This window comes from Scardinius erythrophthalmus (genome assembly GCF_964197995.2).
Source record: "Scardinius erythrophthalmus genome assembly, chromosome: 13".
NCBI classification, from domain to species: Eukaryota; Metazoa; Chordata; class Actinopteri; order Cypriniformes; family Leuciscidae; genus Scardinius; species Scardinius erythrophthalmus.
In genome coordinates, this window is record NC_138233.1 from 3173173 (window position 1) to 3191703 (window position 18531).

General features: G+C 40.6%; 2 protein-coding genes across 2 annotated transcripts in view; one reads left to right on the forward strand and one right to left on the reverse strand.

Moving 5' to 3' along the window:
* Positions 1-4288, forward strand: part of frmpd1b (FERM and PDZ domain containing 1b) — a 33117-nt gene extending 28829 nt beyond the window's left edge. The window contains exon 16 of the mRNA XM_081382975.1: positions 1613-4288. Coding sequence (XP_081239101.1) covers positions 1613-4056 — 2444 coding nt within the window. The 3' untranslated portion in view covers positions 4057-4288. The remainder of the gene's footprint in view (positions 1-1612) is intronic.
* A 5801-nt stretch (positions 4289-10089) lies between these two features.
* slc25a51b (solute carrier family 25 member 51b) lies at positions 10090-18402 on the reverse strand. Its single transcript, XM_081382997.1, has 2 exons — positions 18299-18402; positions 10090-12212 (listed from the first exon to the last, which is right to left on the reverse strand). The coding sequence occupies exon 2, from the start codon at positions 12152-12154 to the stop codon at positions 11237-11239; it is 918 nt and encodes a 305-aa protein (XP_081239123.1). The 5' UTR covers positions 12155-12212; positions 18299-18402; the 3' UTR covers positions 10090-11236.
* Between the last annotated feature and the right edge of the window lie 129 nt (positions 18403-18531).

Here is an 18531-nt window from a genome sequence, read left to right on the forward strand (position 1 = left end):
TTCAGCCTGAGCCCGACGGGCCCCGACTTTTTTACGCCCCTAGGGCCGGGCTTCGGGCCAATTTTCACGTCATAGTTCACATGCGGGCCGGGCCTCGGGCCTTTTTTGAGCTATCCTTCTTTTTATATTTTTAGACATTAATAATAAAAAAAAAATGAGAAATTGACGTCGACGATAAAAAAACAAACATAGAAAGACATTTAATAACCTCATAACTTTCATAATCTTATAATTATTTACACTGACATACAGTCGCACGCACGCACGCGCACACACAAGTGGTTTCCCGTCAGCGCATCCAACGATTCACCTCATGTGCAAATATAGAGAAAAATCGCGAGTGAAGAGAGGACTGGGTTAAAATCTTCCACTGTGGATGCTATTCTTTTTCTCCACGATGCTCTGTAAGAGACTATTCTAACTTTTCGTTTGATTGGACTTTATTTTCGTTTAACTGTTGGAAACGTCTGATGTTTTTCGTTTTTCGTTCGATTGGACTTTATTTTCGTTTAACTGTTGGAAACTACTGGAAAAAAGAATGGCCATGTTCTGTGGTGCATTTTTGAGGTAAGATAACCTGCAAGTTTGTTTTTGATTTATTTTATTTAATTTGTTTAGATTGACTATTGCTCATTTCGTTTGCGAGCGCTGTTGCGAGCAGCCTGAGCCTGCCTCAGTATTTTAAAAAAAAATTACTCACTATGGTTTAATAAATAAACATTAAACTAACTGTCTGTGTGATATGCTTGAAGTGTTTTACATCTATGGATTTAATTGTAGCTAAGTAAAGTATTAGCGTTGATTTGAGAGGCTAAATTGATAAAACATGTTTTACTCGCTGTTGGCTCGGCTTGCTTGGCCGTCATTTTTTTTTTTTTAAATGCTCCCAACATTTGTCTAAATTAGCTTAATAAAGAAATGAAAAGAAAAGAAACATAACTAACAAAACAGACATATTTTAATGGCAGTCTGCCGCTGTGAAAAAAAAAAAAAAAAAAAAAAAAACGGGCTCGGGTCGGACTCGGGCTGATAATTCTGATGAGCTGTCGGACACGGGTCGGGCTAGGGCCTGAGCGTCTCGGGCCAGGGCCGGGCTCGGGCCTAGATTTGAGGCCCGTGCAGGGCTCTAGCAAACGTGGCTATACACCTGGAGGGTTTAAAAGCAGAAATGTAAAGCTAAGTATATTTGCAAAGGCAATTCTCTAAAATATCAATTATTTCATCTGTAAATTTGTCTAAATAATTATTTTTGCATTTATTTTAGACATTTAAGTCATATTTCTTGTATACTACTTTTATATTGCATCTCAGTAGCAGGGGTTACTGCCTTTAAATAGTTTTAAAAATTAACACAGACGAGGGTTAGCAAGACATTAATACGAACGTGTAATGTTTCAATCTTGTGGCTATACTTTTAGAACATTATGTTCATCTTGTAAGTGCATCTTTTGAGTAATGAGTCAAAATAGGTTTTTGAAGGTAATCAGTATTGTCACAAATACTTAACATGTATTGAACCTGGAATATTCCTTTAAAATGTAAAATTTCAAGGTTTTTATTGATGTTTTTTCATCAAACGTACAAGTGTCTCATACCTCTTATTCTTTTGCAGAGAAAAGCTCCGATTTTGAGAACATGCGTCCTTCTCCTAGCGTTTATGACATCAAGGTTATTGTGGACAAGACAAAAGCTCCTGAATCCAGAGATAGCAAGGAGGAGGACAGTGCCCCAGCAGAGGACCTCAAAGAAAAACCTTCACTTGCCAACCATTTCACCCCTCTGATCCCCGAGTCTAAAAACCCTGAATTGGAGGTCCATCAGCCCTCAATGATTTTGCCCCCTGAACCTACACCTGTGGAGCCTAAACCTTTCTCTGCTAACCACTCCACGGGTCAGAAAGCCCAACACTGCAATGGGGACATCCCTGGCCGAAATGCTCACCTTCTAGAGATGGAGCCAGAAACCATGGAGTTTAAACCAGTCACGGGGCCTGGACCACCAATGTCTTCCTCACTAATTACTGCTGTACGCCAATCTACCCTTCCCCAGCAGAACTTGGTAGACCTGGAGACTCTTCAAAATGGACCCAGACCTCAAAATGGAATATCTGACCATATCCCGGCCTGTCTAGAAAAGAAGACTACTCCAAATCTTGTGGATCTTGAAGGACTTGATAGTCAAGACATTAAGCCAAGTCAGAAAGAGCCAACAAATGCCGAAGGAACAACTGAATTTGGGAAAATAACAGCAGACAAAAAGGGTCCTCTACAACAACGATCAGACTCCCTTGAAACTATAAAAACGGAAAATAAAGTCCCCCAGATGAACACAAAACCCCCAATTCCTCCCAAACCATCATTCATTGTTTTACAGCCACCCTCAAAGGCAGCTGATGCCCAGTTACAAAACCCTGAGGAAAAGGCAAAAGTTCCCCCCAATGGTCTTTCTCTACACCCCTGGTCTCAGAGAAATGGTACCAGTGCCTCCCCACCCTCTACACTGAGTAAGGGTGTTTCGCTTAGTCATGAGAACCTAAGAACTGAACTAAAGGCTAAAAGCTCTACAGTCAAACCAACAAGTGCTTCAACCACTCCTACCCCATCTCCATCTCCCTTACCTTCTCCCTCAGTTCAGTCTGTAAATATTGTTCCTGAATATCCAGCTCGAACCGGGACTAGTTTCCCCAGCAGAACAGGCTCATCCGGACGTCTGTCTGCCACAGCCTTGCGTGGAAAAATTCAAGATATGCCCTGGTACCTCACCCGTTCCCAAGAGATCTTGGGGACAGTAGCACTCAGCAACACTATTTCATCAACAGGTAATAAAGCAACCAATGGGACAAGTGTGAATCACGAATTAAAGGTGTCCCCCAAGGCGACTTCAGTGCCATCTTTGATTGACTGGAAAGAGAAAGATGCTGAAGTAGTCATTGTGAAGCTTAAAGACGGACCAGAGGAAGTGTCCACAACTCCCGTGAAGGACACCAATGGGAAACCTCCGATGTCGTCAAGCCATCCTGACCTGAGGCAGAAATTGTCCACTGAAGCCCCAGAGTTGCACCGGCATTTTGGGACCTGCAAGTCCGAACAACCTCAGTCACACAAAGGCAACCCTTCAGAGATTCGACTTGACAATGCTTCCCCTCTGTCCTCCACAAGCCGTGACGCATGTGGCTGCCATACAGTCTACGCCAACTGTTTCAGCGGAGATACAGAGGACAACTGCGGCTTTGACGATGATCTGACCGTCTACGAATTCTCCCGTCGAAACCAGATCAGTAAACCGCCTCAACCCACCCCAGGTGCCTCCCCTGCAACCCTCTCTGGTCCCTCTCCAAATGTCCTATCCCTACTCAGAGATTCCCCTCGTCCCTTATCCACATCCTCAGAACTCAGTCCACTCCTGATCCCACCCAGACCTCGGGAATCTCTAACTCTAGACCACTACGGACCAATAGATAATCCCCTCAGCTTTCTGCAAGGCCGCCATTATGTTACCGGTCAGAAAGGTGCAGGGCTTAAAGACGGCTATGCCTGTTTGCAGCGAGACATTAATGAACTTCTTTTAGTGTTGAAGAAAGGACCTTCTGCTGTACACCCTCTAACCCACAAGGGGGAATGCAAAAACGACAACGTGAATGGGCATTCGCTTTCAGAGACAGAGAGATGCCTGGTCCAGACGGAGGCACGAAGGTTGGCATCGGGATGCCAGAGAGCCACACGGGTAGGATGGGCACCTGATGATGCTCTTCTGTCACTTGGAAACAGCTTTGGAGCTCTAGTGCAACTTGCCTCAACCTGCATGCGAGTTCCCTGTTCGGACTGCGGAGGATGTCATGGGGATATTGATGCAGACGAGGCGCTTGGGAAGCTTGAGGAGATCGTGGACCTGTATAAGGAGTTTGTAGGTGCTGTAGAAACAGCAAGAGAGGGCGAGGGTGTCAGACTCTTGGCCAAGCAGTGTACGGTTCTCATCTCAACTGTCTTCTCGCTCACACAACTGTTTCGGACACGGACACCAGACATAGACAATGGAAATGTACCTCTGAACTTTTAAACTGTACCTTCCGGGACCCTCTTAAGGGATCGTAGAGTGTGAGCATAGAATTGTACTTAAAGTAGCGATGCCTTTCTGGCATCTAAAAACTGATTGTGTGCTGGCACACAAGAATAATAGTAAGTGCCGTGAACACACACACACAGTTAGCGAACTAACAAGTGAGAACTGTTACATGTTAACCTGTTTGTCTTGCCAAGTCTCCCTATAAACGTACTGGAATTATGCATTCGGACATAGCTATTTTCTAACAGTTCTTTAATTCCTGATGTATGTACAGTCTGTAGTATGTATTTATTTTTTACATACAGTATATGTGCACCGTGGTTTCTAACTTGCCATACCTGCATTTTGTTTGTTTTGGGTGTATGTGAATCCCTACCTCTTGCTCTAACTGAGATAAACAGTGTTATGAAGTTTCACTCGTTTTCACGTTTAGTTTAGTTTAGTTGTGCTGCTCTTTACAGATTGAAGGAACAAAGTGAACAGACACCCCAGACAGCAACATAGTGTGTGAAATCCATGTGTATCAGATGCGGGCCGGATCTGGGCCTTGTGGAATCCATGTGTACCAGATGCGGGCTGGATCTGGGCCGCGTGGAATCCATGTGTACCAGATGTGTATCAGATGTGGGCCGGATCTGGGCTGTGTGGAATCCATGTGTACCAGATGTGGGCCGGATCTGGGTCGTTTGGAATCCATTTGTATCGGATGTGGGCCGGATCTGGGCCGTGTAGAATCCATGTGTACCAGATGTGGGCCGGATCTGGGCCGTGTGGAATCCATGTGTACAGATGTGGGTCGTGTGGAATCCATGTGTACCAGATGTGGGCCAGATCTGGGCCGTGTGGAATCCATGTGTACCGGTGTGGGCCGGATCTGGGCCGTGTAGAATCCATGTGTACCAGATGTGGGCCGGATCTGGGCCGTGTAGAATCCATGTGTACCAGATGTGTACCAGATCTGGGTCGTGTGGAATGCGTGTGTACCAGATGTGGGCCGGATCTGGGCCGACACTATGTTGCTGTCTGGGACTCCACTAATCCCTAACAGTAGATGCTGGGACAAAACACTAAAAACCCCAAATACTTATGCAGTAGCGTCTCACCAGACTATCCAAAGGACTTTCATTTCATTCAGTCTACAATAGGTTTTTCTGACTGTAGAATGAGAGTTGATGGCAATAGAAGTGTGGCCGTTTGGGATTTTTGTAACAATGTCAGGTTTGGCTTTTGGTGTTCGTTTTTATATTGGCTTATCAGGTGACTGTTAACCACAGAGATCGGTGTGGTCCAAAGACGTAATAGCACAATTGGGGCGTGTTTACACAACAACGTTGTCACCATGTTACTGTAGCACCCGTAAGCAATCCCACCGATAGCCAAACCACACAATTTCTCACTCTTCCCCCATTTTTGACTATGCAAGCTTCACGATTTGTATCCGAAATTTTCCACATATTATACTTTCTTACATTTTATACATATCAAAATAATTTTCAATTTGTTGTAAATCACTAACGTTTTCACTTTAGAGGACTTCCCTGGCAAACCTAGGCCTTATATTTAATCTTGCAGGATCGTTGTGAAAGTTTTATATATTTATTTTGCCTTCTGTTTCATTTAAACAAAAGGTTTAGGAAATGTTTTTTCCTTACAGTTTAGCAAGTGGTGAACGGCACCATATTTAGTATACATTAAATATTTTTTCTCATCAGTGTAAATCATCTTTGAAGAAGGCCAGAAACATACTCCATACAAATATGTGAATGCAAGTGCTTCTAATGACACCAGCTCAATTTCACAGCGTAATGCATAACACAGTGAAAGTTGCTTTGCCTGTTTAGCATCATTGCAGGAGGTGCCCTAGCGAACATAGCGTAAACGGCCTACTATCATGGTAGAGCAACCGTTTGAAGAGAATCTTGCTGAGCAAGTTATTACAGCCAGCAACCAGAATAACAACAAATTTGACATCTGAAGGAAACTCTATCACCCCCTGGGTTTGTTTATGCAACAGAACACGTTAAGTACGTTAGTTGGAAGCGCATACTTGCAGTGCATTGCTCAATCATTCATGTGTGCATTTCTGTACTTGCATAGAGTATGTTTCAGGTCTAAGAATGCTTATTTTGGATTTGGCTGTAATAATTCACAAAAACATGATTGGGGAATTCATTAAAATATCTATACTCTAAATTTTGAGTACTTGAGCATATTCAGTTGCTGATCTCAGACCAGTATTATGTGGTATAACAGTCAAGGGTTAAAATTCTGTATGTTTCCAGATGCAACTTCCGTCCAGAATACATAATTAAGTCACCCAGATCACATGACCAACTTGAGGTCAATGGATGAATTATGACATCATCCTTGTTTAGTTATAACTAAGTTACTTGCCATCTGGAAGAAATACTCTAATGTCAAGAATATCACCCATATTAGACACTCCACCCCCATTAAGCAAACACACACACACACACACTGCCAGATTGTGGTTATCAAGTCAGATGACACAAAAAGCTAGTTTGCATCGAGAGAAAAGTCACGAGAAGGAAAGAGACAAATATGTAATCTGTTATTATTCTTTTCACAGAAATTACTTTCATATCGAACATCAGAGAGCAAAGATGTTTCCGTATAAAATCTTCCTGTGATATGAAGGTCCTGTGAACTGCCATTGCATTTGTAGCAAATATGAAGAAAAAAAAAACTGCTTGTAAGGACCGTATGTATTGAGACATGTATGCAGACGATTGCCTTTCAACGTGCACAAAACTAAAATCTGATATGTGGCTATATGTGAATATGAAAGCAAACATCTGGATGACATGAGAAGGGACAATCGAGATGTTTTGCATTCGCTCTACTGTGCTCATGATAATAAAGGTTTGATTTTGAATGACAATTGCAATGGAACTAATGCATTATTATTTTTTCTTGTTTTGCTTTTTAATTTTCTTTAGGCAACATCATTTCTGTTATCTTTCTTTTGATTTTGGGGTGAAATATTACCCATTATTGACCAGTTTTGTGAGGTTTGCATGATAAATCGCTGCATGATGTTTATTCGGTTTAATTCCCAAACGCTGTCACATCTGTTATTTTACAATATTTTGTCTTTTATAAGTCTTTATGTCTAGGTTTAACCACTTACTGAAACAGTAAATTGTCAGACTGTATTTGTTTGCAGAAGGAGATTACAGATTAGGCCTTGGATTAAACTCAGTCGAAGACTTTCACAGTTCAAACTGAGGGAATGATGGGATTGAGCTGTTTACTGGCACGCACACTCGCTGTAATCTGTGGCTCTGGAACAGAGGGACTCACTAAATGTAGAAACACCGAAAGATGTTTTTGCCGCTTTTCTATTGTAAATGCGTCATACATAGGAAACTGTGCTTTAGGTCATTTTAAACTCAGTCAAATTATGTTTTTATCTCAAAAATATTAGACATAAACTATATGTACGGTTTAGTCATTCTCGATGAAAATTCAGATTGTCATGAGAAGGCCGTTGTCATGTATATAAGTATGAAACAGCTTTTTCAACCACACTGTGCCATTAGTGCACACACACACACACACACACACACACACACACAAGCTCTTGAAGCTCCGCCCCCTGTGCCGGGAGCAGCAGCTCATTTGCATTTAAAGGGACAGACACAAAACGGTGCGTTTTTGCTCACCCTCAAAAAGTGACAATTTTAACATGCTATATAAAAATATCTGTGGGGTATTTTCAGCTAAAACTTCACACACACACTCTGGGGACATCAGAGACTTATTTTACATCTTGTGAAAAGGGCATTATACCACCCCTTTAAACAAACAAACAAACAAACAAAAAATCGTGCAGCTGTAGTCAACTTGAAATTCAATAACATTCAATATGGCGACTGTAGATGGGAGACATTACATTATTTTAATGTAACCGTTTGAATATTTCAACCCTATAGCAGCCGCATACCATTACTCTTTTCCAAACCCAGATAAGGAATAGTCGGCACGCAGCTCTTAAAGCATCAGTCCTTAAATGCATTTTTACCCTGTAAATGTGATGTTTCTGTCTTCCTCTGTTTCAGCACAGATCAAGTCAGCAACAGCGGTTAGGTGTGTTAAAGTGTGTGAATGCTGAAAGGCTTGAAGAAAAAGGTAAATTGCATTCAGAGAAAATAGATGCAAAATTAGGACAGAAAGTTTTTAAAATATTGGTAACACTTTCCAATAACGTTCATTAGTTAACTACCTTAGTTAACATGAACTAAGAACGAACAATACTTATTATTCTACGTTAATATTAATTTCAACATTTACTAACACATTATTAAAATCAAAGGTTGTATTTGTTAACATTAGTTAATGCACTGTGAACTAACATGAACAAACAATGAACAGCTGTATTTATTAACTAACATTAACAAAGATTAACTAATATAGTAACAAATGTATTGCTCATGGTTAGTTCATGTTAGTTAATACATTAACTAATGTTAACTAATGAAGCTTATTGTAAAGTGTTACCAAAATATTTTATCTGTCTTGTTCAGTTACTTAAATTCTATCAGTGTAAGTCCTCTTGATTAATTGAATCCAGCTCTAATAGAAATACACTTTTATTGGCTTGAAGAGAAAGAGAAATTGCATTCGGAGAAAAAGAGATGCAAAAATAGGACAATATTTTTAAGATATGTGACCCTGGATCACGTCACCAGTCTCGAGTCGCACGGGTTTATCTGTGGCAATAGCCAACAATACATTGTATGGGTCAAAATTATAGATATTTCTTTTATGCCAAAAATCATTAGGATATTAAGTAAAGATCATGTTCCATGAAGATATTTTGTAAATTTCATACCGTAAATATATATAATATATATTTCTGTGAGTGAATGCAGCACAATCGCCAACATAAATTAACAACTTTAAAGGAGATTTTCTCAATGTTTCCATTTTTTTGCCTCAGATTCCAGATTTACAATAGTCGTATCTCGACCAAATATTGTCCTATCCTAACAAACCATACATCAATGGAAAGCTTATTTTTTCAGTATATATCTCAGTATAAATCTCAATTTAAAAAAATTGATTGACCCTTGTGACTGGTTTTGTGGTCCAGGGTCACAATTCTATCGGTGTTAAGTCCTCTTGATAAATTGAATCCAGCTCTAATAGAATTACACTGTTCTATATAGAACTCTAGGGTTCTTGACTCAATTTTTGCCAAAAAAGGTTCTATATATGAAGTGCCTAATGGAACCCTTTTAAGGTTCCGTTTAGAACCTTTTCTTCTGAGAGTTTAACTGTTCCAAAATGTAGTTCACCTCCCTTGCCATCTACATAGGCGACTACCTTTTAATATTATACATTTATTTTCCATGTTTATCAGTGTTTGTCCTATCCAGCCGCGACGGCGACACGCGGCGATTCTAGTTTAGAAACGGTTTCTATTTTTCTGCGACGTCGCGCTGGAACATCAAACACAAAGTGCGGCGGTGATAATCTCAGGTGCTGTTTATGTGCTTTATTTAATGTTAAAAGCGTGTCATGTGACTCTGAATATCATTTAGTCCTCCAGCTTTGAAGCTGTAAAAGCAACAATGGATAATTCACCTCAGATCTTCAAATTAAACAAACGTCCAAACTGTGAACAAACAAGTATATTCTTTGACAAAGATTGGTTTAGTAACTCAGCCTATGTATTTGAATAATGTTTAAATGGTGTAATATTTGTGAATTTGATTATGTAGCTGCTTATCCATTTTCTTGCGAGTGCCGTCAAGCTTACTCTCTGGCGCCGTGAGACTCCGCCCACACGCTGTTCTGATTGGCTGACTCCGCCCACACGCTGTTCTGATTGGCTGTGGGTTTTGATTGATTTTGACGCATCTCGCAGTCGCGTCTAATGTGGGCAGACAAATTTGTCGCTGGATTTTTATCGCATTGCGTCTGGTTGAAGCTATAATAACATTTATACCCCTAATATACCTGATATTTGTGTCAAAATAAAATACACAAGACACAAATATTAGGCAAAATAGTCAATTATTTTATTAGACTGAAATGAAATATATTCCTCAACACCATCTTGATTTTCACTGTGCTTGTAATGCATTATGGGATTGCCACCACTGTGAAGGATTCATCTTGCATTTATGGCATTTGATTTTACTGTAAAAATAAAAATAAGCAGAACTTTTTTTAAGTCGTCAAAAAAAAAAAAACATCATAACGTAACAAGACAAAAAAAAACTTGATTTTATCAATTGAGAACTGATTAAATGAAACGTGATCTCTATGACCGGCGAAAAAAAAAAAAAAAAAAAAAAATAACATGCACCAATTTGTTTGCTATAAGACAAGGAACCGATAAAAAAGAAATGAATATGGTTTGTTTTGACTTCATAAACTTCAACAATGACACCCAGAATGCAATTAGAGTAATTACTTGTTTACTTTCCACCCACAACAACGTGAACATTTCATTTATGTCGCAAAAAACACTTGTTACATAAAAATAGCATTTCATGAAAATCTCTGAATACATCTGGATGTTTTCTGATTGATTGGCAAAAACAATACCATCATCTCTTTCTCTGTGTGGTCCACAAATCACACACACAGCTCACACACATGTTCAGTCAACACTTATGAAGACGCATAGTCGAGAGTTTGTGCATCAAACACAAGAGCAAGTAGACATGTACTGTCAGTAGTGCAACACTGTGCTTTCTCCTTCCGTGTCCCCAAAAAGTGAGTAAAAGAGCCAATACAAAAACATACGATACATTTCACAACACTTATAGTTGCCGGGTAACATTGGCGGACTTTATATGTCAGCATCAGCAGATTATTAAGTGCAGATGTTACACCTAAAAATCAAAATACTATCATTTAATCATTCCAAACCGGTATCCATTTCTCTCTTCTGGCAGAAAACCAAACAGTTTCGACCATGTTTTTCCATGTTTTTTTTTTTGTCCATTCAATGGAAGTCAATGGGGTCCAAAACTTTTTTCTTCAAAAAATCATCTTTTCCATTCCACAGACGAAATAAAGTTTGGAACAATGATAATAGTATCTAAATTTATAAGTGGATTGTGCATTTAAGTGCAGCTGGCCTCTTTTAAAGAGGGAACACACTCAATTTTGGCTTGTTTTGGGGAAAAGTGCACCATCAGAAAACTTTGAGGAGAAGTTCGTACGTGGAATTGATGATCCCCCAGGACAGAAGAGAGCGATGGTAGTTGAGCGTAGCTCCGCGGAAGAGCATCGCGACGCTCCCGCCTCGTTCCCGCCACACCGTCATCAGAACCTGGCGACAGGGAACGAACTCGCCTCCGACTTGGGCCTGCGCTCGGGATTTAACCACGTTTAGCGGGTAGAACATGATTCCCAACGCCGCGCCCAACAGCCCGCCACACACAAAGTCATTAGCCATGTGACCCGCGCGAGTTCGGGTGTCGGGAAGCCGTTGCTTAATCGGCCCACGCAAACCGAAAAACAGCACGTTACTCGGCCCGTTACGCAATAAAACCGGGACTAGCCCGCGGTAACACTCCCTCACGCCATAATCCCGCAGGAGAGTCCTAAAGGTGTGTGCGGTGTTGTTAAAGCGCCCGTTGTGCCGGTGATCCTGAAGAAGCGTTTGCACACGTTCGAACGGCGTTAGCGCAGCCTCAGCTGTGCCGGCTAGCGCCGCGGCGGTGCTACGCGTCACAATCTCGGGCGCTCCGCTACTCCGTGCATGGCGCAAAAGCAGCCGGGAAAAATCCTCATACAAGCCGAACATTATGGCTACGGTCGTGGTTTTCTGCAGGAGAGGCGGAAGAAGCCCTCGGTACAAACGACCCAATCCGTCGCGCTGTAGCTGTCGGACAGCTTCGGTCACGCGGACGCCGTGAAGCTGTTGCCGGAACAAAACCTTCTGGATAGGGAAGGTCACGATGATGTTGGTGAACGCGGCGAACGAGCCGCACAGATAGTGCTTTCCTCGAGGGCCCACGTTAGCTTCGATCACAGCGTGGCTAGCTTTACCTAAATTGCCCTGCGGTTGCCGGGCAGAATCCGGGTCCATGGTAGTAACTACCCCCATGGGAAACTAAGCATCTGATTGGTCAGCAGAAGAGATGCAGGTAAACGCCCATTTTAACCTGTGAAAGAGAGAAAATAAAGTCACTTATACAGCACTTTTAACAATACACAGTAGCAGAGAGTGTCTAATAAGGGGAGAACTTCCACTCTCAGTAAACTTCCGGCTTCTGAACTGGTTGCAGATCCACTCTGGCCCCACATGAGGGCGCTCACAGGACGAGTGCACATTCTTTTAAAATGTCAATGACGTCACACACATCGTACGACCAGAGATACTGCTTTACGGCAATCCTTCAGTCACTTTGGTGCTTTCGCGCTCTGCACTTTCTTTTCTCTCGAGGCATCGACAACACAGCTGACACAGGTAAACACACAACACAGCTGACACAGGTAAACACACAACACAGCTGACACAGGCAAACACACAACACAGCTGACACAGGCAAACACACAACACAGCTGACACAGGCAAACACACGACACAGCTGACACAGGTAAACACACAACACAGCTGACACAGGTAAACACACAACACAGCTGACACAGGCAAACACACAACACAGCTGACACAGGCAAACACACGACACAGCTGACACAGGTAAACACACAACACAGCTGACACAGGTAAACACACAACACAGCTGACACAGGAAAACACACAACACAGCCGACACAGGCAAACACACAACACAGCCGACACAGGCAAACACACAACACAGCCGACACAGGCAAACACACAACACAGCTGACACAGGCAAACACACAACACAGCTGACACAGGTAAACACACAACACAGCTGACACAGGCAAACACACAACACAGCCGACACAGGCAAACACACAACACAGCCGACACAGGCAAACACACAACACAGCCGACACAGGCAAACACACAACACAGCCGACACAGGCAAACACACAACACAGCCGACACAGGCAAACACACAACACAGCCGACACAGGCAAACACACAACACAGCCGACACAGGCAAACACACAACACAGCCGACACAGGCAAACACACAACACAGCCGACACAGGCAAACACACAACACAGCCGACACAGACAAACACACAACACAGCCGACACAGGCAAACACACAACACAGCCGACACAGGCAAACACACAACACAGCCGACACAGGCAAACACACAACACAGCCGACACAGGCAAACACACAACACAGCCGACACAGGCAAACACACAACACAGCCGACACAGGCAAACACACAACACAGCCGACACAGGTAAACACACAACACAGCTGACACAGGAAAACACACAACACAGCCGACATAGGCAAACACACAACACAGCCGACACAGGCAAACACACAACACAGCCGACACAGGCAAACACACAACACAGCCGACACAGGTAAACACACAACACAGCTGACACAGGAAAACACACAACACAGCCGACACAGGCAAACACACAACACAGCCGACACAGGTAAACACACAACACAGCTGACACAGGAAAACACACAACACAGCCGACACAGGCAAACACACAACACAGCCGACACAGGTAAACACACAACACAGCCGACACAGGTAAACACACAACACAGCCGACACAGGCAAACACACAACACAGCCGACACAGGCAAACACACAACACAGCCGACATAGGCAAACACACAACACAGCCGACACAGGCAAACACACAACACAGCCGACACAGGCAAACACACAACACAGCCGACACAGGTAAACACACAACACAGCTGACACAGGTAAACACACGTGCTAGAAGAGTTTTTGTTTTGTTGTTTTAAAAGGCCATCAAGCGGTATCTCTGGTCGTAATCAGTCCTTCACTGACCAATCAGCGTTCATTAGCAGAATGCTAGCGTGTTATGGGCAACAACAACTCAACCTGTAAGAAATCGAAAGGACATAAGTACTCGTTCATTCAACTTTCGACCTATAACCCATGTTGAACTTGCAAAACCTACAATCAAATCTGAGATTTCTCAAAGGCAATCGGGTGAAAGAGACACATTTAGCCGTCTAGCCCCATAGACTCCCATTCATTCAGCACTAATAGGCGATCGCCCCCAGTGGAGCTCTGGGGGAACTACAACCACAATTCGGTACAATAGGACTTAATAGGGAGTGGGCAGGCTCTCCGTAGAGTAGACGGGCTCTGACAGTAGTCAACATTTGAAGTGGATTAAAAAAAGTTAATCAAACTACTTTTCTGGCCTTAGAAATTCATAATACAGAGGTTTTTTTTAGACGTTTCCGCATGTCCATGTGAACTGGCATCATTTTGATAACGTTTTATCCGTGCAGAGGGAAAGGGAAGGTTCATCAGTTACAAGCTTTATCTCTGAGAGTTTTGAGAGTCCAGATCCAGACGTGTTTTATTAGCCAGTGGTTGCAGGGAAAAGTCTAATCTTTTGAAAACATTTTGCGTCACTAACTGCTGAGATAAGACATGTTACCTAACCAAAGATCAAGCGTCCCAGACAGAACGAGGGCAGGAGGACATCTGCTTATCTGAGCCATTTCAGCCTCAAATTACCTTCACATTGTTCGTCATATGGCAAAATAAGTGGCATTTAATGAATCAAACACGAGTATATGAGTGCGTTATCATCTCAAAGCAAGAAACCAAAGGCAAATCTTTTGTTTTTTTTCATGCACTGGTCAATTTTGAGATTTAGCATTTTCCAAAATACACATTTAAGTGTTTATTTAATTGCACTTCATCTGTATATTTCAATCACAACATGTATTGTTAAAGGCAGTGAGTCAACAACTTTATAATTTTACTCCTATATATAATCTGAAGGGTTTCAACATTTGAAGTGGATCAAAAGAAGTCTATGAATATTTATGTATAACTTTGATGAAATGTTTTGATCCACTTCAAATGTTCACTACTGTATATCATTCACCTGGTTTATGTATAAAACATATAACATTTACGCTCATTTCGATCCAAAACTATGTGATTTTATGAATCCAAAAGGAGATGTTTTGAATAATGTTCACACTGATCTTTTCGAGCATGTATTAAACTTTGGCAGAAGATCTGCAGGGCAAGTGTTTCTGTTAATAATGTTAAAGGAACACGCCGACTTTTCGGGACTTTATCTTATTCCCCGTATCCCCCAGAGTTAGAGGAGTCCACACACACCCTTCTCATCTCCGTGCGCGCCGGTGTGGTGAACAAATGAGTCCTACTGAAGAGATGAGTCCGAGCTTAGGACCCAAGCAATCCGATTGGTTCAAAGTATGTTTTATGGGTAATCGCTTTAGTGCCTGGTTACAAATCATACAAAATCACTAGCTTAGATAGTAGCATAGCATACAGCTAACGTTATCCGATGATCGTGCTAGCTGAGCTTATACTGCCTTACCGTATTCACAGCAATTCGTAATGCAATTGTAATTATGTCATTATTTTTTATCGTAATAATCAGTGCAATATGTTACAAGTACACTTTTTTTTAATTAAAAGAACCATAAAATAATTTTTAGATGTGTATATTACTATTTTTCTTGTTAACAGTTTAGACAGCTCAGATTTAGAACAGGCATACTAATGGGGTCCTAAGCTCGGACTCATCTCTTCAGTAGGACTCATTTGTTCACCACACCGAAACTCTGTCTGACGCACCCACCGCTAGCCTAGCTTAGCACAAAGACTGGAGGTAAACGGCTCCAGCTAGCATACCGCTCCCAATAAGTGACAAAATAACGCCAACATTTTCCTATTTACATGTTGTGATGTGTATAGTCACGGCGTGTTCAACAAACAAGGTCACAATAAAAAGGGAACTATATTCTCAGAAGGCGAAGCACTGCTACTCGGGCGGATCACTCCGCAGAAGCTTTCTGAGAATGTATGCTAGCTGGAGCCGTTCACCTCCAGTCTTTGTGCTAAGCTAGGCTAGCGGTGGGTGCGTCAGACAGAGTTACGGCACGCACGGAGATGAGAAGGGTGTGTGTGGACTTATTTAACTCTGGGGGATACGGGGAATAAGATAAAGTCCCAAAAAGTCAGCGTGTTCCTTTAAACTTAAATGTGTCTTAAAAATGCAGAAGATCTTTACTGTATTTTTAATGATGAAATTGTTAAATTGTTTAAATTGAAATATGTATTAATTACAACGAGACTTGAGAGCAACAGTGAAGAGGAAGATTTTCAGTAGAAATATATTCATAAGTGCTGTCAAATCGATTAATCGCATTTAACAAAGTAGCCTATGTGTTTATATAATATAGTGTATGTACACCACAAATACACTCACATATATTATATAAACACAAAATTAAAATGTTATTTTAATGTAAAACAATGAAACCTCACCTATATGGTAAAAAAAAAATATATATATATATATATATATATATATATATATATATATATTATAAAAAGCAGACTTTATTTATTTAAATTATGCATTAAAACACTAAAAAAACATTATTGTAAAATGTTAAGATGATTTTTTTTGGTAAAATGAACGAATATAGCTATCTTTCATTTATTCAACACATTTTGAATTTATATACATTGCATTTAGGCCCTATTAACGATTAATCGCATCCAAAATAAAAGTTTGTGTTCACAAAATATGTGTGTGTACTGTGCATAATGTGTAAATAATAATAAATAATAAATGTAAATAAACAATATGTAAATATTTAAGAAAAATTTGTTATTTATATATAATTTTTTTATATTTATTTATAATACAAATTATATATAATATATATATACAGTATATTTAAGCAAATATTTCTAAAATATATACATGCATGTGTGTGTATTTATATACAAAATAATTATGCACAGCACACGCACATATATTATGTGAACACAAACTTTTATTTTGGATGTGATTAATCGCGATTAATCGTTTCACAGCCCTCTATATATATATATATATATATATATATATATATATATATATATATATATATATATATATATATATATATATATACTCACATATAAACGATTAATCGCGATTAATCACATCCAAAATAAAAGTTTGTGTTCACATAATATATGTGAACACAAACTTTTATTTTGGATGTGATTAATCGCGATTAATCGTTTCACAGCCCTCTATATATATATATATATATATACTCACATATAAACACACACTTTTATGTGAAATGACATGAGTGTGTAAATATAAGGTAAATAACAGTCTCATTTTGACACTGACTCGCTCCTTAAAGTTGCTCAAAGGAAATCCATTGGCATGAATGTTCTACAACCCATGTGCAAACCCTCTCCAAAAATAAATCCACACATGTGGACGATCCTATGGGAACTTCTGAAGGTCATGGAGAGGATTGGGTCGTGCAATAATCTGCTGCCATGATGACAAGACAGAGACATTAGACTCAAACTCTCCAACCTCATTAATCAGAGCAAAACACTGAATGATCGAGAGCTCACAGTGATGATTGACAGGTCAGTGTTCGCCTCCTCATTTACACACTTTACTCGGACATATGTGACTTTAAAGAATGACACACCACTTATAAAGGACTTTAAGCGTTGCTGTGATCAGCAAATGTCCTTGATATTATCTGACTAAATACAAATCACCTAATTCCAGAGTATGAGGAAGCCAGAGCTCTCTGAATACATGTAAATGATGGTGTCAAATGTGCAGATGACAGATTTATTAGCATTACATTATAATATAATCAATACAAATGCTTAATAAACACAGCTAACAGGCTACTGCTAACACTACAGTGTCATAACAGTGGATAGACTAAAACAAACACCATTATATCAGATAAATATGTAAATTAAAACACCTGTGGCACCCATTTCAGAGTAAATATGTAAAACTTGCTTCATTTTTCCTCTGTGAACTACGTTTTGTTGCTCTTTCTGACTACAGCACGTCCTCACAGCGTCAATAACTCTCAGATATCACTTAAATGCACGTGAATTAACTCTATATTTAGGTTTGAAAGCTTAAATGTGTTTCCTGTCACTTGTTAAAGCTGAAAAAACACCTACTTCGAAGCTAATGCTAATTCAGTGACAGCACAAGTTATGGTGTTTCCACCGCGATCTCCTCACTAAAAGTGTTTATATTTGTAAGTATTTAAATCGGAATGTTTCGTAGCGCTGATTTTATGTAGTTAAGTACCTTCTGGTTGTGGTCCGGGGGAAAGTGACGGTTCTGTTGGGCTGGTTTCAGTCAGTGAAGCGGAACCGCCCGCGTCCTTAGTTTATAGTGTTTCCACTTCGGATGGAAAGCGCGAGAGACCGGAAGTAGATTCTAAAGAATCGCTTCTAGCGTTTCCACTCTGCGTGTAGATCGTAATGTAAATAAATAACCACTGGAGGGCGCTATTATTATTATTATTTTTTAACGTATTT

What these genes read in the sequence shown, in the direction of transcription:
- slc25a51b (XM_081382997.1), bottom strand. Translation starts at nt 12,154, where the DNA reads ATGGGGGTAGTTACTACCATGGACCCGGATTCTGCCCGGCAACCGCAG.